The sequence below is a fragment of the Parus major genome, chromosome 5, assembly GCF_001522545.3.
Source record: "Parus major isolate Abel chromosome 5, Parus_major1.1, whole genome shotgun sequence".
Classification (NCBI taxonomy): domain Eukaryota; kingdom Metazoa; phylum Chordata; class Aves; order Passeriformes; family Paridae; genus Parus; species Parus major.
In genome coordinates, this window is record NC_031774.1 from 13,040,708 (window position 1) to 13,068,625 (window position 27,918).

The 27,918-nt window shown below is 38.6% G+C and overlaps 1 protein-coding gene across 1 annotated transcript; it reads left to right on the forward strand.

Annotated features, from left to right (window-relative positions):
• The first annotated feature begins 6 nt into the window (after nucleotides 1-6).
• NUCB2 (nucleobindin 2) lies at nucleotides 7-27,425 on the forward strand. The gene is made up of 13 exons (XM_015631389.2): nucleotides 7-75; nucleotides 11,000-11,143; nucleotides 11,744-11,851; nucleotides 12,590-12,716; nucleotides 15,157-15,260; nucleotides 16,884-17,069; nucleotides 17,716-17,806; nucleotides 19,377-19,435; nucleotides 20,568-20,660; nucleotides 21,643-21,732; nucleotides 22,276-22,446; nucleotides 22,751-22,832; nucleotides 24,614-27,425. The coding sequence occupies exons 2-13, from the start codon at nucleotides 11,000-11,002 to the stop codon at nucleotides 24,724-24,726; spliced, it is 1,368 nt and encodes a 455-aa protein (XP_015486875.1). The 5' UTR covers nucleotides 7-75; the 3' UTR covers nucleotides 24,727-27,425.
• The last annotated feature ends 493 nt before the right edge of the window (nucleotides 27,426-27,918 follow it).

Sequence of the window (27,918 nt, forward strand, 5' to 3'; positions counted from 1 at the left end):
TTCGCTCCCGCCATCAGCGCGCGCTTCACCGTGAAAAAAGCGGCGGTTCCTCTCCTGCCGCTGCGGGGCCCAAAGGTAGCGCCGGCCGTCCCGGTGCTCCCGGCGGCGGCGCGGGGCGGGGCGGGGCGGAGGCCTGGCGGCGAGGCACCCGCTGTCAGGGTCGCGGGTGGACGCGGGGCGCTCCCGCCGGCCAGGCTCGGACGCGGGGAGTGGCGGTGGAATCGCGGCGCTCGGGGCTGCCGGGCGTGAGGGGTGGGAGCGGGGCGCAGCTAAAGTTTTCCCGGAGCGCCCTGGCGCCCGCCGAGAAGGTGGCTCCAGGTGTGTGGGGGTGTGTGTCCGTGTGTCCGTGTCCCCTCCATTCGGCCCTCGGTCTCCCCGGCCGGCCTGCGGCTGTGCGGGAGGTGACGGAGAGCTGTAGAGCGCCAGCAGGAATGAAGGCAGGGCTGGCAGCGGCGGTAGCCGCAGCGGCAGAATTGTTGAGTGGCTCGTAATTGCACGACTGCAGGGAAAATCTGGGCAGGAGACTCGACGGGTTTCACTACAAAGGGCACAGCTTTTTAGCATTACTGCCATAGAGTCAAAGAACGGTTTGGGTTGGAAGGGACCTTAAAGATCATTTCATTCCAACCCCGTGCCGTAAGCAGGGACACTTTCCACTATCCCAGGTTGCTCAGAGTCCCATCCAGCCTGGCCTTGAACACTGTCAGGGATGGGGCATGGAAATTTTCTCTGGGCAGCCTGTTCCAGTGCCTCACCACCCTCACAGTAAATAATTTTTTCCTAATATCCAAGCTAAACCTACTCTTTCAGTTTGAAGGCATTCCCCCTTGTCCTGTCAGTATGTTCACTTGTAAATAGTCTCTCTTCATCTTTCCTGGAGGTTGCCTTCAGGTAGTGTAAAGCTGCAATTCGGTCACTGAAGCTTTCTCTTTTCCAGCCTGAACAATCCCAGCTCTTTCAGCCTTTCCTTGTAGGAGAGGTCCTCCATCCTCTGATCAACTTGGTGGCCTCCTCTGGACTGACTCTAGCAGATTGCTGTCCTTCCTGTGCTGGGGTCTCCAGAGCTGACCACATCTTACTGTGGCTGTTACTCTAGTACCCCTGGAGGAGCTCTGGAGAGTACTCCAGTGCCAGGCTGGCTGCTGCACTCAGGGTTAATTCCAAAAGTGGAAAAGGTCAAGATATGGCTGTAGAGAGGTAATGTTTTTTGCCGAAATGAACGTGGCTAAGGCTGTTGAAAGTTTGCATTTGGCAATGCTGTTTAGTAAGCCTGTAGGAGAAAAAAAGCCTTCATTGTTTGGCTTACTAGTATTTGCTAGGGAAAGATAACATCCAGTAGTTTCAACATGAGACCATCACAGTATCAACTGTGAAGTGCCCGTGCACCCACAGTATCAAGTTCAATGTGGAGATTTGTTTTGTTGTGTGGTTTTTGACATTTTGTGTTCTCTCACTGTCAAGGAAAGTCCTGTAGCTGACTCAATATTGACTCAATATTGCACCTTTACTCTGAATTCTGAAATGACTGTCAGGATTCCTACTGTAAAGACTGGATAGGAGCCACTCGAAGACTTTGAAACCAGAATTTGTTGCAACCTTTATGGACCTCTGGTTAAAACTCACAAAGTTTATGGAAGAAGCCCACATTTCTATGAGCACTTAAGATCCTGTTACATTTCTTACTGTTATTTACTACACAATGATCTTGTCAGTCACCATGTCTACCATGGGCCACAGATTACTAACCTGGTTACATACAGTATCTCCTAACTGTTATCTATTTTCCCTTTTACTTGCTTCTGTATTCTCTAGGGTGGCAGAAGTATTGTATTTTGGAATAAGAAAGATGAGTATATTTTTAAAAATAACATAAGTTTAAAAAAATTGTGTTGATGTAGAGCAATGTGAAGCAATGTGAATCTCATTCACTTCTAGACAAGACATTTAACATAAACAAGGAAAGGGGGGGGATTGAAATTATGAATTTTTACTGCCTGTTGGGTCTGCTTAAAACTTACATTAGCAGTTGGATGCAAAGGCATCTGATGTAAGTTTTCTATAACACTGCCTGAGATACTGTTATTTGGTGTCTGAAATTATATTCAGAAAAGTCCACTGGGCAAATAAAACTGAGCGACAACAACAGCAATAATTATTTTTTAATAATACTAAAGGCAAAGTTTTCATACCTTGGCTGGCCAGTATTGGGAGTGCTGCTGACGTAAACTTTATGTTCATATAAGCCAAACTAGTTTTTCTGTCAAAAACTGCCCTCCCCCTCATTATATATACCTAACTGAAATTGTAGTCATGGAAGTGGAGAGCAGTAGTTCTCTGAGGTAATAAAAAATGTGAAATACATTGACTTAAATGTCAGAGGTGTGGAAATATTGACACAATAGTTTTAGAGTTGTGCTGACTAAACAAATGTGCTTTACATAAGAAAGATAAAGTCGTTTACAGTTAAGTTTGAAGCCACTATCAGGGCTTCCTGTGATTTGAACTCATGTGTGGAGCTATTTGATCTAGTGAGGCATTGTGCTCTCAGTATTGATTGCTCAGTAAGCAGAAAAGATTTCTCTGAAGTTCCTGTCAGATACATAGCAGAAATGAGCCTTTTGGATAGGGGTGTGCTTTTATGTAGATAAGGTCATGACCAGGAGCTAATGCCAAAACAAATTAAATCAGAATCAAAAGTCACGTTACTTTCAATAGTTTTTGCTCTTCTCTGTGTGTGTTATTTGACAGTTGGAAGAACAAAAGAAATAGTACTTCATTAGAACCAGTTAAATCACATTCAGTTGTAAATATTATTCTTTATCATAGGTAGTTCAAGAGAAATATAGACACTTTTCATGATTGCATTTCTCCTGCTACTCTTTATAAAAGTAGAATGGGATGTTGGTTCATGTTTTTGTTTCTAAGCAAGTAGAAATCAATGGGAATTAGCAAATTGTGAACGTAAATCTCCTTAGGCAGCTATCTTATAAATACATATATTTATAAGATAATTGTGCCTGCATGTTTTTAAATCCGGCTCCACGTCGTTAGATCTGGATTTATTCTGGATAACTATCTTGTACTTTTTTTTGAAAGGGGAAAAAGGTACCTTGGATTCCTGGGATAGTTAATGTTTACTTTAGCATCATCACTTGTTGACTGGAGCAAAATGCATATTGTTGGAATAATTGAAATACTTTTTGATTTGTGTTAGAGTTTGAGCTAATTCATTATTTGCATGTAGTAGCACATTTGAGGTTGGTTTATACATCAGCCTTGACAAAATTGCTGTTTGCATTGATGAAAAATTAATTTATGAGGCTCCAAGTATACTCTTGTGTTATGTTCTGTGTGGGAACTGAAATTAGAGTGCAGGAAGCTATAGTTGTAGCAGTAATTTTTTTTTTTTTTAATTTCTGTTTCAAGTTGATAAGATTTTTATCAAGTATACACTGAATTCAGTACAAGTTTTTGCTTGACTATTGGCTTCATAAATCTTTTGCTGAGCCAACTGTGTTGGAAAGAATTAATAAAACCAAGCAAGTTGCTTTGGAAAACAAGCCTAGTATTTCAACATTCTTCAGTTAGTAAGGTAGCTTTGTAGACAGTGATTTTTTTTTTTTTTTTAAGCAAGGATAGGGAAATTCCTTGGAGGCAAGTAATATTATAAATATGTATATGTATGTGTGCATACAGGTTTTTAAATGATGAACCATTAACATTGCAACAAGAAGAATAAAAGTCTTCAGACTTCACTTAGGACAGAGCAAAGCACGTGTAGCATCAGCCATACAATTCGCTTCTATGCCGTCTGTTTTACTGGATGTAGTGGTGTTGTTTCATGATAGTATCCTATACTGTATGTAGTTTGAACATAAAAATGTTCTTTCCCACTTAAGCATTCATAGTTTGTGTTACTTGTGGATGACTCATTTAATAAATCAGCTGAAGTGCATTTTTTAAAAGGCTGTTCTTTCAGCAAGTGTTGTACTAGGCAGAGTCAAGGCATACTGTGTATTCTTGGAAGCTGAAAAAAGCAGTTGTTCCATCAGCCAGCTTTTAGTTGTAGAGAAAATTAAGCAGCTCCAGTGCAGTGAAAATGTAACAAATACAACTCAAAGAATTTAAGTCCAGTAAACAGGGGAAAAAAATTCTACTGCCTTTATGTACTTAATTAATACTGTTTAATAAAGAACTATTTCCCCGCAAGATTAAAATGTTTCTTGAAAAAACAAGGAAGGTCTCCTGGTGCAGAGAACTGAGTGGGATGTGCTCTTACAGCACATTAGGACAGCATGACCAATGTGAAACCTGCTGGATATTGGCCAGGAAAAAAAAACCAACTTGTCATGAGTCATGAGGTTAGTGAACAGCATTGACAGAAGAGAGGAGAAAAATACTTGAAGGATAATGAAACTTTATATATATGTATATAATAAAATAGCAATAATAGCTGGCTTATAATAGTTAATAGCTTGCACATTAACTTCTAAAATGATCAGTTTTCATTTGGGAGGGGAAGGGTGCAGGTGTTTCTGTGTTTTGAATGGTAACTTGCAGGGGGAAAACTATTGCAGCTTGTAACCATTTCCCTTTGCATGTCATTTCCTGCTCATGTCTTCAAGGAGCAAACCCAGTGCAGGGGACTGTTGAGCAAGTGAAGAGACACCCTCACCACAATTAGAGTTTTATAGCTTAACAGAGTGCAAACAGGTTTTTCAACTTGCTTCTCAAAATTGCTGCCACGTATCTGCTTTGCTTATGCCAGATTAACTCATTGGACAGTGTGAAAAGGATGCATTAACTGTTGATTCATGGACTTCCATACCTTGCTTAGGGTATGATAGCTTAGGGTGTCTGTGCAGCAAGTGCTCCTGAAAAAACTGGGGGAAATAACACTAGTGTTTCCAAACAGAATATGGCAGAAGAATAATCTGTTTCTGCCTAATTTCAAATATTTAATTAAGTTTTTTTAGGATTCTGTAAGTGAATCAATTTATAGATTTGCAAATAAATTTTAAAGAAATGAATGAATAGAATGAAACATTTCCTGCTTAAACTGTGATACATGGACAGGTATATTGCTGTTTCAGAGAGATGAAAAAAGATTGAAGATGTTAGGTGACTGGAGCAGACTGATGAGGGAACACTTTATATCTCATTCTAGTACTGAGAGTGAAATATTCTTAGAAAAGTAAAAATCAGTAGATGTATTTTATCTATTTCCTGGCTTTTTTTTTCTTTTTTTTTTTTTAAAAAAAATTCAGCACTGCCTGTGAAGATTGTTCAATTCTCCAGTGTATAGCATAAAAATTATGGTCATGACTACAGAGAGCATTACTGTTATCCTGCACATCTGCACTGTGTCTACACAGACTTAATTACTTCCATATCAGAGCATATGTGAAATTTGTGAATAGGCAGGTTTTTTGTGTGTTATGTGAATCCAGATTTTTGTTTTCATTGCCCATCATGGTACACATGGGTTTGACAAGTGCAGATGTGCAATGTGACTTTTACAGCGTTGTGCTGTCTTACATCATAACCATCCATTGAGCTTCTACATGGGCAGACAGTGCATCCTGATATCACTACATTGTTTTGCCTGAGTTTTAGAGACTTTGACATTGGGTGTAACTTCATTAAAAATACTTGTGCTTTGCTGGGAAGGTTATGGAGTTGTCAGTACCTGCATGATGTTGTTTTCTGGGCAATGGATGCTACATTAATGAAAAGTAATTTTTGGGTTTATATTATAACACTTGGCAGCTGTGTAAAATAGGTGTTTAGCAGCTTGTGTTACTGTTGCTGGAACAAACTTTAGAAGTAGCATTTTGTAGTTGGCTCTCATAGCCTGTAGCTCTTCACAATTTAAATGTTCAATCCTGTTTCACTGACCTTGATAGGAATTTGTGATTAAAAAATAATCAAGATTGCTGGCAGGCTGTCTGCAGCTTTTCCAGTTGTATTTTGCTGTTCATGCAAGTACATAGGTGTCTCTGTTTTCTGCTGACTGTCTCATTCTTTTGGATCTCACTCTGTTTTTTGGAATACTTGGAGAAGTTATTTTTCCTTTTCCCTGAAAGCTTAGGATGTTGGCTTTGTTTATAAACTACAGTATTTGTCACTGTCATTTGTATTTGTAGCACTACTTTTATGATTAATTGTCTTTATGTACTATGAGTGGGAATGTTTGTTTATCCCTTTTGTAAAGATAAGATTGATTTCTGATACCAGCAGATTACAGTTGTGCTACCTGTACATCTAGATGGGCTACTTGTCTTTGACTAAAATCACTTAATTTCCAGATAACAATTGTAACGTTAGCTCTCTCCATCTGCCTTTAAGAAAGTAGTCGGCTGGGCAGATCCATAACAGTTTATATTTCTATTAAAGCATATAGAAGTAGGAAGAATAGTAATAATAATATGCCACATAGCAGGGCAAGAGGATGTATGCTGTGCATCGCATACTGCTGATAGCACTGAGCAAACTGACACTGCCCCTCCTCTGCAGTACCCTCTGCTCACTTGGTGGCTCTAGCACAGAAGAAAGCCACATTCCTGGCTTTCTTCTCCATCAGACACATGGATGCACTCTAAATGCCTGTGAAGGGATGGGCGTCCAGGAGTGGGTTTTCAGAAGTTCAGGACTCATAAAAGCAGGTAGTGGGCTGAGAGTGGAATGAACTCGCTTGGTGGAACAAAAAGGGGAACCCCACTTTTCTTCTCATTCAGCTGTTACTCACTCTTCCCTACAGTTGCTGAATTTGAGAGTTGTGCTGAATTTTTCTGGCGTGTGATTAATGTTAGATTTTGCAATGGACCTGGTTTCTCTCTTCTAGTACATGTCAAAGTAGAAGGTGCTCTGTGACTCAGATGTGACTGGCACATTCTAAAGGTTGACTCATGTTTTAGTCACCCTACTTTTCTTAAGGAAATTTTGGTGAGTGTAGTCTTGAACTAGTAGTTACCTAAATTCAGTAGCTCTGTCTTCACTAGGTAATTGTTTTTCATTCTAATAAATATATTTGCAGTTTACTTGTTACATCACAGTTGGGTTCCTCAAAATACCGTGGGAAATGCTGTGTTAGGCATAGTTGTCTGCAAAGTCAGCTCCTCTACTTTTAATTCTTCCCAGTATGTGTGAAATTTCTTAGCTTGTTTTATCAAAAAAGCCACAATAAAAACACCCACTGAATAATCTGAAGTAAAACTGCCTGAAGTCTTCTGAGCAGCCTATTACATCAAATAGATATGAAGAACATACTATGATATCATCCAGACTTTCCCATTACATATGACAACATGTAATTACAAAGGTTAAAAAAACCCCCATTGCCCATGAGCACAAATTCCACAGAATGTCAGCAGAGCCAATGGCACTTTTTTTTTTTTTTCTTTTTTAGGTGTTTTGATAGATCAAATCTGCTGACTACTGCAGACGTAGTTAAGGATAATATAGCTCCAGTAGCCCATCCCAAATCTAGAGGTGATTAGTGCTCCCTCAGACGGGGGTGGCAGACCAGCATGGTTGCTTATATCTCAGTTGTTTCAGCTCAGCATGGATATTTTATGCATCAGTGTTCCTCAGGAGCAAGGAAAAGTCTGAAATATCTAAATGTGCCCCCCTTCAACATAAACTGGCAATCCTTGTCTCCAGTATTGTTCATGTTACTAGAAGTTGTAGATCAGAAGCTTGAAGAGATGTCTTTAAAATGGATCAAAGACCAGATGTCATTGTTGAAAGTGTTGGCTTTGGCACTTGCCGTAGGCAAATAATGAGTCAATACCAGACCTGTGGGAAGCACCTGAGTTTCTGGGTTTCTGTGCATCTTTGCCATTACCTCTTTGGCATGAGCATGCTCATTTCATAGCCACAATAATGATTGGCTAAAACACTGTTTACACACCTTGCATAATTAGAGCAGTGTATAATAATATTAACTTACTTTTATTACTGTAATTTTGTATATATGAAAATATTTTGGTTGGAAAAATATTCATCCAGATTTTTAGTATTATCAGAAGGCTACACTGTTTAAAAATGAATGCTTCAAACATACATAACCTTTTTAAAAAAGTTTTGCAAAATGCTGAGAGTGCATATATATAATTATTATATACTTGATAAGTATTTTGGAGTATGTTAGTTTTCTTTTACATGCATTTTCTAGACTTCAAGCATGCTTACATCCTTTCCCTTAGAAATTACTAGACAGCCCCATTCAAACTCTGCAAGAACTTCAATAAGGTGGGTTTTTGTTTCACCTGTAGTACTGAGAACTACTCTGAATCTTGGCATCTACATCAAGATTAGGAGACTTAAAGACCTAGTATTTGTTAGTTATTATCATCATCTCCTGTGATTAAATGCTGTTGAAATTACAAACCTAGGCACAGCATTTATACAACAATATTCTGTAATTAAAAACAGCCAACGTACTGGAACTTTGGCATTTGTAAAAACAGTGGTGAATAACTAACCTTTCACTCATCAGCTTTGTAAGTCCCTGCAAGCAAGAGGTATAGAAATTAACTTACCAGTTCCAGCAAATCAGTCTGTGTCTGGTTTCTTCGTATGTTTGTTTCCTTGTTTTAAGGGCATAACCTAGGCAAGGCTAGACAGACTTGTGAATCTGACAGAAGTGCTGACATCCAATTTCAAATGTTCAGTGTGGCAGCAACAATAGCTCCTGCTATCCCATCTGGTAATGATCAGATACTAGTTATTTTTAAAAATACAAGTAACAGGTATTTGCAGAGCATAATCCATTTAGGCTCCTTTTGCTGAAGATGTGATTAAGAAATAACAGTTTGTCCTGGTTTAGGGCAAATTTGTGAGAAAACCTTCAATGCCCTTCCCCCCGCCCCCGGGAAGCAAACCCAGGTGGCCCCTTTCTCCCACCCCACAACAGGTTCAGGAAGAGATTTCTCTGAGAGAAGTGGAAAAAACCTGTTTATTTAACGAGCAAAGCACTACCCAGCACAAGAATGAACAGTACCAAATTACAAAACCTCTCACTGCTCTGAAGAGAGGACAAACTTCAGAGGGTCTCTTTCCTGTGGGTGTTCGCTCTGTTATCAGTCCCTCTGGCGCTGGAAAATGCCGCTGCCCAGGCTGGGCTCCCGGTAGTCCACGGGTGCAAGCTCCCGGTGCTCCCCCGAGTCCGCAGTCCAGAGCAGGTTCGATTTGTGTCAGGAAAAGGGAAAGAAAACAGTCCAGGAACACCTCTCTGCTCCGGCTAATTGGAAAGCCAAGGTGATCTGTGTCTTGTTGTCTGTCTGTGCTGTAGTCAAAACCCTGTCCTGGGATGTGGGGGGAGCAAGTATCAAGGCAAGTTATATTATCAAGTCTCTGATAACAGACTTGGTGCTTCTTCTCCACTCTTACTCTCAGATGATGTTTTAAGGATACAAAACTTATTTCTGGGCTAGAGAGATGAATGGGGATACAATCTAACATCACAGTCACCCCAGGACATAGTTTTAGAAAATTCTTGTAATTCTTGAGCCTTTGACATATAAAAGAGTAGATGGATAGGTGGATATACTTTCATCTCCCGCTATTTCCTCATCCCAAACAAAAGAAATAATATCTCTACACATCTTGAATTTTTTTTTATTATTTTATTTTTTTTTGGTACATGAGTGCTTTTATTTTCCTAACAGTTGAATAAGGGGGAAGAAGGGTGTCAACAATGCTTAATATTAACTATGTACCACTATCAAGATTCATTGCCATGGTAAAGGGTAGCTTAACCCAAGCAAGAGCAATGTATTTCTGTCAAGTACCAGATCATGCAGTCAGGAAAGCTAGCACTGACACCATAATTAGTTTCTCCCTCTCACCCCTCCCCCTAAAAAGAGATTTGGTGGTGGTGGACATAAATACTTTTGACAAAATTCCTTGCATGATTTGCTAAAGCACTTGTACAGAAATGCCTCTTGTAGCAGGTATACTTCTGATTTGACTGCACATTTCTTCCATGTGATGTTTTTTTCTTTGACATATCTAATCTAACTTTAGACAGTCTTTGACTGGCAGCTTTCACCTTCTGGTGAAATCACCTAGGAGGTGATTTATATTACCAATGTAATACTGGAGTTTGCTCAAAATTCTTATGGAGAGTGTCACAGCCTGAACTGGCCAGATTGTTTCAAGAGCCTGACTTTGCTGTCAGATGCTGAATTACCATAATTACTTTTTTTAGCTGGATTCCCTCTACTCACTCTATCTAATTATTCCATCTTATCAGCTTATGAATGAATTATTTTCAACCAAGTTTGATAGAGGGGAAGAAGACATAGGTCAAGAACTCAAAATGCTCAGTGCTCATCAAATTATGTGTAAGTTAGATAGATCCACCTAAAACACTAAAGAAAGTGTGGGGAAAACTGGCTTAATAAAGGCCTGGCAACAATTTCAGATAGTGTGAATACCATTTTTCAGGAATCTCTATCCCCCTGAAATACAGATATAACATGGATTGTAAAATATTCTTCCTGCAAAAAAATTTTGGAGGGGATCTTGACTGCAAATTAGGTAAAGTTTTTCAGTGTTGAAACATAAAATCTACTGCATTACTATGCTAAGATCTGACTCAGTCTCCCTAATTACCATCAGGAGTTTGCCAATGAATTCAGCAAAGGCATGATCCAAGTAGGAATGTCAGTATTAGTTATGAGAGACTTGAACATCCAAAATAGGTGTTCCCATCTGTTATTGATAATACCTCAGCATGTTACAAACCTCTCACCATTTACAACTTAGGTTTGGCACACAAGTGGAAGCTATTCTGAGGAAATCTGTTTGCCTAAGAATGGCCTTTAAAAATTAAGGCTGTATTTCTTCTTTGAGTTTTTGTATTCCTTGAGAGCAGGAGATTGTGAGGAAAGTGTCATATTACAGGTATCTATGTAGGAATGTAAAAAAATTTTCCTTAGTACAGTAGGATAACACGGTGTATGTTAATTTTTATGACCTCATCTCATTTCAGATGAAGAGGTTATCTGTCCTGCCCCAACTGTGTCTTTTGCTGATGACATGTCTCCTAATGGCATTGGAAGCTGTACCCATAGACATAGATAAGACAAAAGTCAAAGCAGAAGGCCATGTAGAAGGAGAGAAGGTAGAAAATCCAGTAAGTATAAAGAAACTGATCTGATTAAGTGTTTATCCTAAATAAATTGTTAGTAATCTGGCAAACTCCTTTAGAAGGAAACTAATTGCTAGTGTGTGTGCTATCTGCTGTGGGGAGGCTCTGTTTAAATTTGCTCTTTATTTTTTTTCAATGGGCTGCTAAAGGTGAGGTGGCACATGGAAGAAATGCCCAGCTTACAGCAGGAAGAGCATACTGTTCAATGGAGACTTACTTAAAGTGACTGGGTAGTACCTTAGGAAATTGCACTCACCGATTCTAGTTCAGTGTTTCAACTAGAATAGTAACAAATGAATTGCACTGTTTTAAAAGAGCCAGACACTATATTAACATGACAGATGCTTGTGTATTACAAGGATTCCTAATCACTTCTCTTCTTTGTCAGTTGCTGAAACAAATGGATCATAAATTGCTATAGAGCGATGATGCAAATCTGAAAACACAAAGATATTTTAGACAGCATAGTGCCTGTGTTGCTAAGATTAGAATGCCAGTTTAATAACTGTATTTAAACAAAACTAATTAATTGTTTGTCAGTATAGTCTTTCCTCATTTCCTTTTTTTTTTTTTTTTTTTTTAAAGGATACAGGACTTTATTATGATGAATATCTCAGGCAAGTAATAGATGTCTTGGAAACTGATAAGCATTTCAGGGAGAAACTCCAGACTGCTGACATAGAAGAAATAAAGGTAGGTTTCAAAAAAAGGATTTAATTGAGCTTAATTGAATCCGTAATCATGAGCCATGTATATTGTATTCTTTCTTCCTTTAGTTCCTGGCTCTAGGTGGTGGCTGTTGTGCATTGTTCCTTCAGGAGCTAGAAATTTAGGAAGGGAAGAGCAGGAAACAGTCTAAAGTGACTTAGGAAGTAGGTCCTGCTTCTTGTGTTTCCTTTAGTCCCTCATGTTGCTGTTGGCAGCTTGTGGCATCTTTTCTTTCTGTGCTGTATCTGGTGTCACCCTTGGAGATTCCTCTCCATTTCCAGGTCCTTGCAATACACATGGGTGGCTGCTGCTGCCTTGTACCTCCCCTCAAGCCTAACAGCTCTCCTTGAGCGGATGAGACATTTTGTGTGCTTCTCACAGTTCTTTTGAACTCAGTTGAGAATGTTTGATCAAGAAATTTGTCACAAATGTTGTTAGGCATTGTTCCTTACAGGTTATGGTCTTGCTCTTTGAAGGAGCAGGATACTTAGAAATTCTCTTTTCTGAAAGCTTTTAGGATTCCTGTCTGTTTCCATAACCATAGGCATAAAAATTTTGAATCTGCTCCTTGAAAAAGTGTTGAGATTCTTACATGGGCTACAGTATTGCCAGAGACTGCCATTAGTTTGCTGTCTTGCAGCTTGTGTCTAATGGGAGTCCTAAAGAATCCTAAAGAAATTCTTTCTTCCAGTGTTTATGTATGACCTTTTTGTTTTTTGACAGAGTGGAAAGCTAAGCAGAGAGCTTGATTTAGTAAGCCACCATGTGAGAACACGGCTGGATGAACTAAAAAGGCAAGAGGTAGCAAGATTAAGAATGTTAATTAAAGCTAAAATGGATTCTGTTCAAGGTAAGAATACAGAATTAATCTAGGTGAGTTAACAGATGGAGTTGTGTAAGAGAAATGTCAAAGTCCAGCAGTAGTACATTGTTTGTTGTCACCAATAATGAGTAAGCTGAGAATAAGTGTCCTTTCTGAGCTGGCCTGGAGCTATTAAAGACCTGTCTTTGTAGGAAACTGGAGAGAAGAGACAAGCCATCTCTGGCTTTCTCTAAATAACTGAATTTGTTTCTGTCAGTGGATTTTTCAGATACTTCTACCTCTTATTTTCAGCCTCTTACTTTTGTAATGCATCAGTTCATAGAGGGCTCACAGAGAACCAGTAACATAATAGGACTGTGTTTAAGAAAAAAAAAATAACAGTATCATATCCTTAGGGGGTAGAAAAGGACTTTTTTTTTGGTCAGTTTTTTTTATTATTATAAAGATGTTTGCAAGTTTTCAATGGGGATCCCAAGGAATTGAATACATAATGCATCAAATAAAATACTCCTAGAATAAGGATCTGTCTTGTAGGCTAATTTAAATGTGGCAAATAGACTGAAGAAGTGTGCATATGCAAATGAATGCTTATGAGGATGTTGTTCCTGTTGCAGACAAGGAGTCCAGCGACATCATGGTGACATTCACAGCTAGGTGACAGCAGCTAATGATACCTGGGTGTGTACACAGTTATTTTAGGAATTTTGAAGTTCAGTGGATTGATCACTTCTACCCTCTCTGCTTTCATAAATCAATAGTAACTAACAGTGTGCTTTAGAAAAATAATATTCCTCAGTACCTCAGATCTTACTATGTAAATGTGAGATCTTACTTTTGGGAACAGATTATTGCAGTTCAGAATATTCAGATGAGTGCTAAGATGTTAAAACATTTTGCAAAGCTTATAGTCAGCTTTGGCCATGAATGATTCATATCGAGTATGGCTAGATTACCTATAAAACACAGCTGCATCTACACACCTAGACAACATCTTGGAATATGCAAGATAGAATATGGAGAATTCTATCCTAGACAGAGTGGTTTGACTTCCTTTTATTTGCTCGTGTAATCTTTTCCCTATAACACCACTTAGTATCTTGGTCTTCTGTCTGATCTACAAAAAGAAAAAAAAATGCACATGAACCCCTCCTCTTTTCTATCCTCTCAGCTGGATCAGGTTTAAAAAACCCCAGACAACCAGATTTGAGATTATATTCAGCATATATTCAGTCCTCATCCAGATATGTTTTTAGGCGTTTTCACCAAGATCCTACTTAATTGATCCGTACAGGCCAGAAGAACATTAGGAGCTGGGTCTCAGATCATACAGTAATGTGGCAAGTAAATAGTGTCAAATATAATGAATCTTTTTCCCTAAGTGTAAGCAATGGAGAAAAATGGGTTTGGGGGCTGTTATTTTTATTGTTTGTAGGTTTTTCTTAAGTCTATTATTACACTTCTAAAAATGTTTCAAACTCAGACAAAGACACATATATTTAAACAGAAATTATGATTTCACCAGGGAGGAATGATGGTTGAAATCTGCCCTGGCCAGCATTTGCTGTTTTGTCTTAATACAAACACAGTATTGATTGTAAAGCAGATAGTTTGTGAAAGAACAGTGTGTTCAAAAATGTGTTTTTCAGTTTTTTTAAACACAATATTCTTTGCTAAGCCATCTAGTAAAAGCTTGTCACAACTGTTGTACTTAACAAGAAGCTTAAGGAGCATACACTTCTTAAGAGCATGTTACTATGTAGCATTAGTGTTCAGAGATGATAGTAACAGCTAGAAAAGCTGTGGTAGAAATGTGTTTAGTTATTACTGCATTTTGTGTTGTATATTGCTGGGTATCACTCCTGTCACAAGGAAGAGAAAATGTTTCCAGCTTTTAGATACAAGACCTGTGTCTCCACTGTCTTTCACTTCATTTTTTTCCACAAATGAAATTTGAATATCTGCTTATTTGATTTGATACAATTTTATGCCATATTGTAGATGAATCTTTGGGAATATGTGTGTCATTTGCAAAATGTTCAGGGCAGTAGAAGAATTTGAGTTCTTCCAGTGCAGGGAAAATACGCAAGTTGTTAGCTTTGGAAGAGCACAATTTCATCTATCTCATTTATATAAAAGAGAATAAAATATATTTTTTAGTTTGTAAAGCTCAAACTAAACTCACAGTTTCCCTTACTGAAACAGAAGCTGTAATTTGTGCATGTAAAATGATTGTGTGCAATGCAGCACTGACCCATCAGACGAATGTAGTGCAAATTACCATCAAGTTTGTCAACTTCCTCCAGGAAAAGCAACTTTAGAAATATTACTGTAGTTTCCTCCAACAATGAAGAAATCACCCAATCCTCTGAGATCCTCAGGAACAAGCTCCCATATGAAAGACTTTAGCTTGTTGATTTTGCTGGATTTCAAACTTATTTTAATGTTTTACACATGTACCTTCTTCCAGACACTGGTATAGACCATCAGGCTCTCCTTAAGCAGTTTGAGCACCTGAACCATCAGAATCCTGACACCTTTGAACCTAAAGACTTGGATATGCTGATCAAAGCAGTGAGTGCCAGATATGAACTACTGTGGGGGCTGGGGTTTTAATTATTATGCTTTTTACCTCTGGTAAGGGGAAGTCCTTTCCTATATACCACATTTTATAAATGCCATGCAGTTTTCATTTCATCAGAGAAAAGCAATTTCTCTCCTTGCACACCTGAAAACTGTTGGCAGTGTGCATGATGCAAAAGAGTCCATAAATTTTGGGATGTCACCTTAACAGGACTTAACATTCATATGCCAGTATAAGCAACTCGGGGAATAAAACACACCTTTCTGAGAACCTTAAAATTAAATACAGGTGAGATAAGGGTACATTTTTCCCAAGTGTTTTTTTCTGATTTCTGTTTCTAAATGACATAGGAGTCTCACAAAATGATGTAAATAATCATCTCTAACCTAGCCATATGAATTTTGGGATCTCATATATAAAGCTGCAAAACCACAGCAGAGTGGGATTTGAGATAGCAATATTAGAAATTGCTTATACTGGGCATGGCATTCAGTGTCTGTTCAGCAGATTGAGTATCTGTCACAGGTGTGTGGGTTTTTTTCAGTGCCTGTTTATTCAGGGGATGCAGTTAACCTAAGCAGGGCATGGCTTTTTTCAACTGCTAGAGAAAAATACACTTCCCAAGGGGAAAAATATCTCAGATATGGTTTAGAGAGCACTGCAGATTGATGGGAGAATTTGACAGTTTTTATACTTTCAAAAGAAATTGAAATATAATTTCTGTGTAATTTTTTTACTCTTGGAAGATTTTTTTGCTCCATTTTCTGTAGAATTTTTTTAAGAGATATTGTAATTTTTCTAAACATTTCTGAATATCACTTCTGGGAAAATTCTTGTTGGCTTGGAGAAGCATATCCTTAACAGGGCAGTTCTTTTTCATTATGTATTTTATTGTTTTGTCTTCTCATTTCTCAACCAAGATACTGACAGGATGTAATGGATACTTAAGGGGGTCTTAGCTTTGGAATTGCTTTTTAAAACATATAATGAATCTGAAAAGTAAAATGTAAATAATGGACAGTATCAGGTGTAAGCGTGTTACTTTGGAATGCACTACCAAAACATCCTTTAATACTTTGGCCTGTATGAAAATGACACAACTTTAAACTCTATACAAGAACTTGTCAGAAATTCTCCTCTCATACCCTTTCTCTCCATTAAATTGTTTGGTTTTTTTTTTTATTTAATCTGTATTAAGCTGCTGTAAACTAAGTCCCATTATTAATGAAGGCACTTTTGTCATTAAACTGTAGGATAAGCTACGAGTGTTCTTATTCTGAAATGATCAAGGAATTAATGGTACTGTTAGTATAGGGCTTGATTAACTTGAGTTCATTTATTACTTACTGATGAGAAAGGACTCCTTGAAGCCTTCTTACATCACCACATAATTGCAAAAATTGTCTAACAGATGAACCATTACAAATTAACTTTTGTCAAAACAACCAAGGGAGGAGAGATGTTTCTGCATCACTGTCCTGTGAAAGGAACCCCCAGCCAGTCTGCCCTGAATGGCAAAACGGCCAGCCTTGCCCACCAATCTGAACAATACAGTGTTTTAAATGTCAGATTATGTTACATAATCATCTGTCCACATATATCCGTATTTTTAGGCTACAAGTGACCTGGAAAACTATGATAAGACTCGCCATGAGGAGTTCAAGAAATATGAGATGATGAAAGAACATGAGAGGAGAGAGTATTTAAAAACACTGGATGAAGAAAAGAGGAAGAGAGAAGAATCCAAATTTGAAGAGATGAAGAAAAAACATGGAGATCACCCTAAAGTTCACCATCCTGTAAGGCCACAGCCTGTTTTTGCGTGACTGAGTGTGAACTTTCCAGAGAGAAAAACCCAATACACAGAAGGGTGTATTTTGTTTGTTCTCATCATTTGCCTCCTCTTACTGACATGGGAGCAGAGAGTGGGCACACTGCTGAGAGCATTACAAACCCCACTGTATAAACTCCCATTCTTTCTGTACAGATGTATTATTGCTGCTAGATTTCTTACAAAGACACTGAAATTCGTAAGGAAGAAGCCAGAACATTCAAAACTTCGAAACTGTAGGGATGCCTGCATGGTATGCCTGGCCTGCAAGGAATTGAATCACAGTACCATTTGCTCTAGGAAAGGCAAAATAATTCAGCTCCCTTCAGCTATTGTTTCTGGATGGGACTGTATGGCCATGACTGATTATTTCAGTGTTCCTTTTCACAGAATATGTATTTTCTTTACACTCCCTCTTTCCCTGGGCCTTTCTGTCTAATGAAGATATTAGACTTCACCAAAAGGGAATGAAAGAAAATGCCACTGATTCCATTTGCCACATGACTAATCAGCAAATAAAGCAAGCCTTTCAGAGAAACCATAATGGAAAGGTAATGCAGGGAAATGACACTAAATTGTCTTTTGAATAGTTTTTCTTTGTAACCAATCTATAGGGAAGCAAAGATCAGCTGAAAGAGGTGTGGGAAGAAGCAGATGGACTAGATCCTAATGAATTTGACCCCAAAACATTTTTCAAATTGCACGGTAAGAGGTTTAGTTTTAATCTAATGAACAAGTGAAGTGACTTTGTTGCATTCTGCTGAGGACAAGTTTGTCATATCTTAGGATGAAGTCTTACACCTCAAGCAACTTGGATGAATCTGAATAGTACGGAGGAGAAAATATTTGTTACTGTTTGTAAATTTTGTGCAATGTTTTAAATGGAGTTTAAAATTTTAACTAGTATTGTTCAACCAATTCTAAAATCATACAGGCAAAACCCAGTAGTGATTCCTTAGGGAAGTATGGGTACTTAAAGGGCTGTCCATATCTATAACTTTGCTTTTACAATATGTGCTGGGAATAAATCCTCAGAGATTTGTGTAGGCACAAAGTCTGCTGTCTCATCATCTCTGCAGATGAGTACTATATACCCCATGTCTTTAGAGTGGTCACAAAAGAGCCAAGCCTCTTCAGAAGTTGCAGTATTCCCTTGATAAAACAGAAACCCTCTAATCCTGCCTCTAGATTTCTGAGGAATGTGAAGCTTGAAACAATAAGTAGAAGAACCAGTAGAGATGAGGATGCATCTCAAAGAACACCTTGCTTTACATGTGATGATGTCACCATGTAACCTTATGTTCTGATACTGTTAAATGCTTCATCAAAAAATGCCCCATGGTAGATCCTGCCTGGCTAGGGTTGCAAAAGGTTGAACGGTAGATGGAATTTGACTGATCCCAAAGATGATGATTTAGATAAAGAAAAGTGTTCTAGTTTGAGTCTAAACTTTTGTCTCAGTTTATAACCTATATAATAACCATATATTACAGAATCATAGAGTGGTTTGGGTCCAAAGGGACCTTAATGATCATCTAGTTGGAATTACTAAATCTTATCTCTTCTTTCTAGAAAGAGATTTTGAAAGTTAGCTTTCTGAAATTGTTTGGTAGCTTGTTTGTGTAAAACCTACCAAAACAGAAATAGCTGAAATCACCTGTTGCCTTAGAGGTTAGTACATAGAAAACTTAGAAGCAATTACACAAAAATGCTGGGTAATAATTTGAAGTGGATATTTTTATTTCCATTTCAGAGAGGTAGTGTAAAAGGATATAGGATAAAGGATGGATCATTAATTATCAAGTATTCTCCTCTCTGCATTTTTCATGAGAAGTCATCTTACACTTATCTCAAGTGCTGCATGTTTATATAGATTTTCATGTAATTCTTTAATTTTTTGGGAATCATATTTTTAGTTAAAGTTTTTCTGCAGAATCTTGCTGCTTCTGAGTCTAATTACAAATTTAGTGGTTAAATGGGGACAACTTGTTCTCAGCAATATTTTTTGGCAGTTGCAGTCTGCGCAATCCTGTGGTGACCTATTTCAGTTTGCTAATCTAAGAAGTAGAAAGATTGCTTCAGACTTGTCCAACTAACCAAAAGTGACAGTACACTCCAGCCGATGCCTGATAAAAAACCTAAACAGAAGAAACAACCTATGTAACCAGCTTCTTATTAAATGTGTACACTGATCTTTACTTGACTCTTGGAGAACTATTATGTGTATGACTTTCTATATGTACTCAACTTGTATTTTTAAAACTTCTTTTTGTAGATGTCAATAATGATGGTTTCCTGGATGAGCAAGAATTAGAAGCTCTCTTTACTAAAGAGGTAAAAAAAAATATTCAGAAGCTTAACTTCTTTCAGTAAATGGTTACAGGGATATCTGTTTATCCCAAGTATATTTGGGAGCTTTGGACTACACAATGCCAAGTTTCGTGCATCCTTAATATTTCTACGAAAGTGTAAAACCTATTAGCAGGCAAAATAAAGTAGTTGAAGCATAGGAGTCAGACACCAGAAATCTAGTGCTCATGTATTTCTCTGCCCCAGGCTTGCTGGAGATTCTATAACTAATCTCCAGGATAAGTATTACCTGTGTAAATGGCAGTGTAGAGAGCTGCTCTCCCTAGATGCAGCCTGATAAAGGTTCTGAAACTGGGCACCTCTGCTTATTCAGTGTTCATCAACAAGTCTGATGAGAAAAGTCACTTGTGAGACTTTGCTCAGGGACAGCACTGTGGAAGTGGCTACAGAAATTTCATGTATTTTATGTCTGGCTAGTTTGAAGTACATGTACAACTGATAAAGTAGACAGGCTCTTAGTTTCTTTAAGATTTGGTTTGTTGTTTGAAAATTTAACTTGGTTACAATAATTTGCCATAATCTCCTTCACCACAATGAAGATAACAGCATAGTCTTTTTTGACAGATATCTCACTGTTTGATAGTTTTGCAGTGTAAAAACTAGTAGCCTGGGGCCTTAAAATTACGTGTGGCTGGGCAAGTGAAGCTCAATGCCTTAGAAAGCCAAGTAGAAGCATGTGCATGAACTCTCCTTAAGGACATTGTGCAAGAAGAGAACCATTAAATTTGGCACTGAATTTGTCTTCTGATACCCTGAATGCTTACAGGGTCAACTGCATGCCCTGGTGAAAAAGCCACTCTCCCATTCCAGAAACCACTTGGAACCTCTGCCTGCTTTGAATCAAATGTAGGATCAGACTGTGCACACTGAGGTCAACTTGACTGAAACATCCACAGCACTGAATTGTAACAGACCACATGAATTAACTGAAAACTTCATTCTTGGGAAAGAAAGGCTCACTTGTTGCTTAAGTACTGTGCTGAAAGAGGAAAATTGCACACACAGAGAACATTTTACACCACTTTTCCAGATATGCTTTGCCATTTGAATGAGCAGCCTTTTCTTCAAACTAACATGTACTAATTTTAAATTTCAGTTGGAAAAAGTTTATGATCCCAAGAATGAGGAGGATGACATGGTTGAAATGGAAGAAGAAAGGCTGAGAATGAGAGAACATGTAATGAATGAGGTGGGGGCTGATTCTCTTCTGTGTTCAAAAAATACAGTTCTCCTAACATGAAGTGTTGTCTAAGTGCAGCAGAAAGGGATGGCCTGTCACACTGAGTGCTGCTGGTGCTGGGATTCATGCCAAGTTACAATTGTCAAGCCCCATCTCTGTATTCTGATGACTAGTTTTTATTTGAGGAGTTCCAGAGAAGGAATTGTTCTATAGCCTCAATTGTTTGCAGATACTGAGATTCAACAGAAATTCCTTGTGAGTTTTGTGTCAGACAAGGAGGACTCTAAATGTGCTTTGGCACTTGGGAAATGGATAGGATTTAGTTGTGAGGAAAGGGAATAGAAAAATGTCATCTTTCATATTGCTCAGCTTTGTCCCTCCAAAAGTGGGATCAGAACTCAAGCTATCACGTGTGACAGTGAAAACCTTCACTGGGTCTGCTGGGTTTTCAGCTTAGGAGACACAGGAATGGAAAAGGGAATGTTTTGAACCACTGCGTTTTCCTCACATAGTATTTCTGTATTCAATTGCATTCCTTAATCTTGAGGAGCAGAGCAAGCCTGGTCATCTATTAGTCATAAAGGGAAACATTTCCTCCTTTACCCTTAAATGATTCCAACACAATTCAGCTGGGTGGGATTTTTGTTTTCAAAACCTCCCCCTCCAACAGCGGAGATAATTTTGTAACTGTGTACTGTAACTGTGAGTCAGAGTAGTTACCAGAGAGGTACAAAACATTTTTCCATTTTTTTAAGTGTTTCCAATAAAACCAGTGAATTTTGAAGTAAAATGTCAGGATTTACTTTGTAGTTTTGTTTTTGTTAAGCTGCATAAGCTTGTGAGAGAAGTTTTCAGAAAATGTTGTGGGCAGTCCCTTGAAAATGGGACATTTAAAAAATTGAAAATTGTTATTATTTGATTGATGAAATTAAAATTTAGCTCCTCCAAAACCTATCCTTTAGATTGAGCTTAATTTTTTTTCTTCAAATAGGTTGACATCAACAAGGACCGCCTAGTGACTTTGGAAGAGTTCCTGCGAGCTACAGAGAAAAAGGAATTTTTGGAGCCAGATAGCTGGGAGGTAATGAAAATGTGTTCCAAGTACAACATACAGCACCATTACCAGCATTTGCAGCAGGAAACCAAACGGCATGTCTGTGACCTTTGGTTTTTTTCAGCTCTGCTTTGGTATGTGTGTCGTTAAGCCCCTCAGCTGAAGGCAGCATTCAGCTGCGGCAGCCTAAATGTAATGCAGATGTGAACTCCACAAATGGGAAAGGTCTGGCGCCACCCCGGGGATTGGAAGAGCTTTTCACACATGCTTTTCAAACGGAAATGCACATTTTGTTTATGAATGGACATTATGTTCACTTCAAAGAGAAGAGCTCAGCTGGAAGAAAGAGGATATTTTTATCCTACATCTGAATCCCTAGTAGAGCTTTGTTGAGAAAATAGCTGAGAAATGACTGTTTTTCTGTTTTCATTGAATGTATACAGTGTCATGTCTCACTATTTTGTTCTGAGTGTTTTTTAGTGAACTGTGAAAGAATTTTAGTAAGAAAATAATAAAAAATAACCATGCTTTGCTGGCTAACTATTCATACTTGCATGTATTTTCTTGCAGACACTAGATCAACAGCAGCTCTTCACTGAGGATGAGCTGAAGGAATTTGAAAATCACATTTCCCAGCAGGAAGATGAACTTAGAAAGAAGGCAGAAGAACTTCAGAAACAGAAGGAAGAGCTACAGAGGCAGCATGATCAGCTTCAGGCTCAGAAACAAGAGCTTCAGCAGGTACATGAGTGAGGACAGCATATATTTGTTTTCATCTTCTCTCCTTATATGTGTAATGTCTCTTCACAATTCCCAGCTCTGGAGATTTACCTTGATTTCTCATATGAGTCCCAGCTGAATTCTAAACTAATGGTACCACAGTAAAACATAGTCTGTTGTTCTGAATTAAAGCAGCTCAGCACTATACCCACTAAGAAAGACTTTACATAACTGCAAAATTTGGTTTAGATGTATTCATTTATGTCACATTGGAGAGAGCTGACAAATTCAAGTTTTTCAACTGTTGTATTTTATTTTTCACCAGGTTGTAAAACAGATGGAACAAAAGAAACTACAGCAAGGAAATCCTCCTGCAGGACCAGGTGGAGAACTGAAAATCCAACCCCGTATGTGTCTTTCTGTGTAGATGCACAGACTTTTTAAAATAAGATCTGCAATGTGAAAGTCATTACCTCCATATTTTCTGTTAAAACTATTAACTTAATGCAGCTTTAATGACCTCTGGAGAGAGGTTCGCTAAGCTGTCTTTCAGAGGGAAGTATGTAACTCTTCTAAGTACTCCTGAAATCTCACTGCTTTTAAGTCCATAGTAAGAAGCCAGAGTCCTAACACAAAGTATCCAGTGGGCAGAGAAGGAGGATTGTGTTGTATTAATCTAAAATACTGAGATCTAGAGCATGCAGGGAAGAACAGGGGCATACAAAAGGCAAGGTCCCATGATCTATGGCTGCACTGCAGTCTCAGGCTGCAGAACAAACCAAAGCATTTAAAATCCTCAGTGGCCAATTTACCTGCAACTGGATGCAGCATGACACAAGAAGTTAGCCTTGGGCACTATGAATGACCAATTGCTTCAACACCCCCAGGAGAAGGCAGTGCCATAATAAATCTCTGTGTTTCATCACTGGTGGCAGCAAAACAGTCAGGTTACCACTTCTTATCCATAGTAGATTGCCCAGGTTTCTTTTGTGATTTAAAGGGGCTATGCTGCCCCCTGCATCCTAAATTAGCCTTTTCTTGCTCTTTAGAAAGATTGAAGCTCTGCTGGCTTTATTGGCTTCTATGTTCATGTGCTGACATGACCACTGAAGCTAAAGAACTTCTTGACATTGGTCTCAAATATAAGCTTCAGATCTATCCAGGCAGCCTTTTGAATACTAGGAGCTCTTAACTGCTCCTAAAGGGCCAACAGAGGGATTTCAAACCTCAGGAGCATGTTCAGTGATTACAGCTTACCTTGCTGAGTACCCTGAAATTCTGCCCACTCAGTTCTATGAAGGGAAGTGACGAGATTTCAGAACCAATTTAATTCTGCCCTTTATTTGCTTTGACGCTACCACTGTGGGTAATTTTATGATCCTTCATTCCAAGAGCCTGAATTCCCCTCACCTTCAGTAATGACACCTTCATTGTGTGTAATTGGAGATGATACATCTTTTGATACTGGCAATGTTGTAGTAGATACTGTTCTTAACACATGTATTATTTTATGTAAAAACATGTAAAACATGTAAAGTCATTTAATTAGGTATCATGAGAATTCATTATATTAGCCAGAACAGGTCACTACTCATTTCCTGAATCAAGGATGTCCAAGTAGACTCTACTTTAAATCTGAAGGCCACTGGAGCTACTAAGAGTAATTTAAGGAAAAAAAAAAAGTCCAGAAATGGAGCTGCATGTTCTGAAATCTTCATTAAACTATGAAAATGAGTATTACTCAAATGTAGGCAAAGGGAGAACATTGCAAGTACTGATGCAGTGAGGAGTAACATACTCGAGTTGTTAATTATTTCTTTTTCAAGCTTCCTAATATGGGATTAAAAGTCTCATGAAAACATGATTTATTTCATAAAGAACAATGTGTTATGTGAGAATATTTCACAGAAAGCAGAAAAGTAATCTTTACTTGTAATCATTACCTGTAAATCTTGTTTGCAGAAAGCAACTTGTAATCTAAGAGGTAACACTGACAAATAGGGCAGTCTGTTGGGTCTCAATCCAATTTCATTGTTAGGAACACAAAAAACTCTTGATTCCATTTATAAACCAGAAAATAGAAGGTTTTGTTTGAGAGTTCCTATGCTAGAAACTTTCATTTAGAGATTTTTCACATTTAGGGCCAGTTTAGTGAGAAGTTACAAATGTTTCTCTTCTTGTTTTCCAGCTGGTGAACACAAAGCTGGAGATGCACCACAGCACCCAGTGGGAGGTGATCAGCCTTTACCACCAGGACATGTCCAAGAACCAGCTGTCAGAACTGATCAAGTTCACCCTTAACCACTTGTGCCTCAACTTTATAGCATCTTTATTATTTGGGGTGGGGAAGGGGTGAGAGGGGGTGGGGTGGGACAGGAAATCAGAGTGAAACATGATCTTTCTCCCTCAGACTGTAAAATCATCAGGAATGTTAGAGATGAAGTATCGGTCAGATCTGATTTATAAGTTAAATTAATTTTCTCTCCAATGCATCAGTGAAAAACACAAGGGGATCATGTAGAGGCTGTAATAGAGGAAGAAATTAAAGAAAAACCTTAGTATTAATGGTATATGGCCAGGGGGCTGAGCTGTTGAACTCTTCTCTGACAAAGAGGGAGGAGATATCTGCCGTTCTGTGTTTAGGCATGAATCAGAATCTTCTCAGAGAGGAAACAAGGAACAGGCCTGGATGTTCAGTTAGGTCTAGTTTGATGTAGAAGCTCTTTCCAGAAATGCTGGAAGCAAAAGATGGGGAAACAAAGACCATAGATAAAGGCCTATTACCAGCACTACCAAACCCTTTCTTCTTTGAGACCAAATAAAAATTAAATTTCTTAATCACAGAAAATTTGCACTTTCTAAATTTTAAACACAGCAAAGAATTATATGGAACAGTGAATATTTTTCATGTTTACAGAAACCTAAGAATTTCACTGAAAGCCTTCAAAAGGAATACTACACTTGTTGTGTATTGATCTGAACCGTCCTCATTGTTGAGATTAATTCTATGTAGCAGTTGAAAGCTCAACTGGCCCTTGGGGGACAGTTTTTTGTTCCCATTTCTTTCATCAGATGCCAGCTGATCTCAAAATTTTGCATGTTACTAAGTAAGCGTTTTATGTTGATGGAAATATTGTGCAAAACAGAGCAAGACTCAGTGTCTTTTTCTGTGCAGATTATCCTACCTCCTACAATAAAACCAGATTTTTCAAAGTGCACCGTGTGCTTCAGAGAGCTCTTCTCAGATGTAAATCTGGGATTTGTTAAAGGTCTCATTGTTGACTCTTAAGAGTCTTTCAGCAATTGGTCTAAGGTTGTGAAGTGTCCTAAGCCAGGGGTGCTACTTGATTGTATTATTTTGGTGTTGAACCAGGATAGGTCCCTAGTATTGCAAGCCAAGATTTTACAAGAGTAAGTTGATTTTCATGTCAGTTTTATTATAATGCTGAAAAGTTGTGCCAGTGTCCCTGCTTCTCATTAATTTCAAACTGAAACTGTCTTAAGCATAACTTGTACAGTGTGTGGATTTCTTTGTTTGCAAGGGTTTTTGTGGTTGTTTTTTCCTTTGTTTTGTTTTTTAAACACAGATTGTTCTGATTGTATGATGCTGGCTTTGAACGGATACACACACCTCTGCTAGCATCCTTTACATTTCCTTCCTGTTCTGTGGCTAACTGCTGACAGTGGCATTAAAAGAGATATTTTGGGGCTCGAGCAAAGAAACAGAAGCACACTTCTGTTACAGGAAGGTATTCATTTCAGAATAAGAACTGAATATTTTAGGCTAACTCAAAAAAACCCAGAAGGCAATTGCTAACATTTTGTATTGACATATGGGGAATTTCTCACTCTGAAGAACTTCTGATTGATGGAAGCCAGGCACATTTCTTTCATGCTCAAGGCTTCTTGCATCAGACCTGGGCATATTCATGTTCTCCACACAATGCAGCAGAACTCAGTGCCAGAACAGAACAGAAAGGTTTCCTTATCTATTTTATTCCGTTAAGTTGTCATGTTGCATTTCCTTCATTTATACCACTTAATTTCACTTGTTTTACCTTTTCTTTTTGTTCTTTATGCAAGTAGATGACATTTTTAGTTTTCAAAACTGGTGTCTCCATCCACTGTCTGTCATTTCTATGCAATTCTAACAACAGTTTGATTTTGTCTTTGTCTGGAGACTAAAATATCCTTCAACAGCCTCATCTGTTTGCAGAGGCCCAGACGCAGTTACAGCTACATGAACTTTCCCAGCACAGCCCTGGTTTGGGGTTGTAGCCTGATAATGGGTAACAGGGTGAGGAGGGAAACTAAGAGGAGGAATTATTCAAATGTCATAGTAAAGGCAGGGGGAAGCTTACTGTGTTTTCCCCACCCCACATGAAAGTTTACAGAGGACAAGTGATACAGCCACAGATTTGTAGAGAATCAAGGACCGAAATCTTTGATGTGAAGGCATTTCTACCATACAAATCATTCCTTCAGGCTGCTTCTGCCTCCTGACAAATGCCGTTAAATGTCACGATGGCTACGTAATGTAATGTTCAAGCTTCATTTTCAGTGCAACCTCTTAACATTTAATTGTAAGGTCCTGACTGGACTGTTGGCAATTGTCTCACTCATCCCATTTACTTGGAAACAGCCAGAGTTTTGGAAAGAATTGTCACTCGGAAAGTAGAATGCTAGAACCACAGAGAAATAAGGGACTGGAATATCAGGGGCGCAAGTGCTTATGCCTGTATTCTGCTTTTCATTTAGGAGGTGATTACAACAAAACTGTATCTAACTTTATACAGACACTAGTTCCACCACAAAGATGCAGAGATTCAGTTTTGTACTTGGCTGGGATTTTGGTAGAAGGATGAAGGGGTAAAATTTGGTTCATGTTGTACAAATTCATATCTCTGGTGCAATATATGTAAAAAAGAAAAAAGAAGCCCCACTCTGTACTTTGTATGGATTAGTTTTTAACTGGATTAAACTGAAACTCAGCACAGCGACAGAGGTTTGGTGTTTTATTTTTAGTGAGTGGACAGGAAGTGGGTTTGTATTCATGGAAATATAGAGTGGTCTGGGTTGGAAGTTACCATAAAGATCACCTCATTCCAAGTCCCCTGCTATGGACAGGGACACCTTTCCAAAGACCAGGTTGTTCAGAGCTAGCCCCATCCAACTGGCCTTGAACACTGCCAGGGATGGGGCATGCACAGCTTGTCTGGGCAACCTATGCCAGCAGTGCCTCATCATCCTCACAGTAAATAATTTCTTCCTAATATTTCGTGTCTAACCTAATACCTGATCTAATCCTGCCCTCTTTAGTTTGAAAGCATTCCCCCATGTCCTGTCACTGCATGTCCTTGTAAAAGTCTGTCTCCATCTTTCTCATAGGCTCTCTTCAGGTAGTGATAGGCCAGTTAGGTCACCCTGAAGCCTTCTCCTTAGGAGTCCTTCCTCTTTGCTCTCCAATGTTTGCTTTCTGGAAAGATGTGAATT

What these genes read in the sequence shown, in the direction of transcription:
- NUCB2 (XM_015631389.2), top strand. Translation starts at nt 11,000, where the DNA reads ATGAAGAGGTTATCTGTCCTGCCCCAACTGTGTCTTTTGCTGATGACA. An exon ending in GAGAGAAGGTAGAAAATCCA is followed by an intron (nt 11,144 to 11,743) that starts GTAAGTATAAAG and finishes TTTTTTTTAAAG; the next exon opens with GATACAGGACTTTATTATGA. An exon ending in GAGAACATGTAATGAATGAG is followed by an intron (nt 20,661 to 21,642) that starts GTGGGGGCTGAT and finishes TTCTTCAAATAG; the next exon opens with GTTGACATCAACAAGGACCG.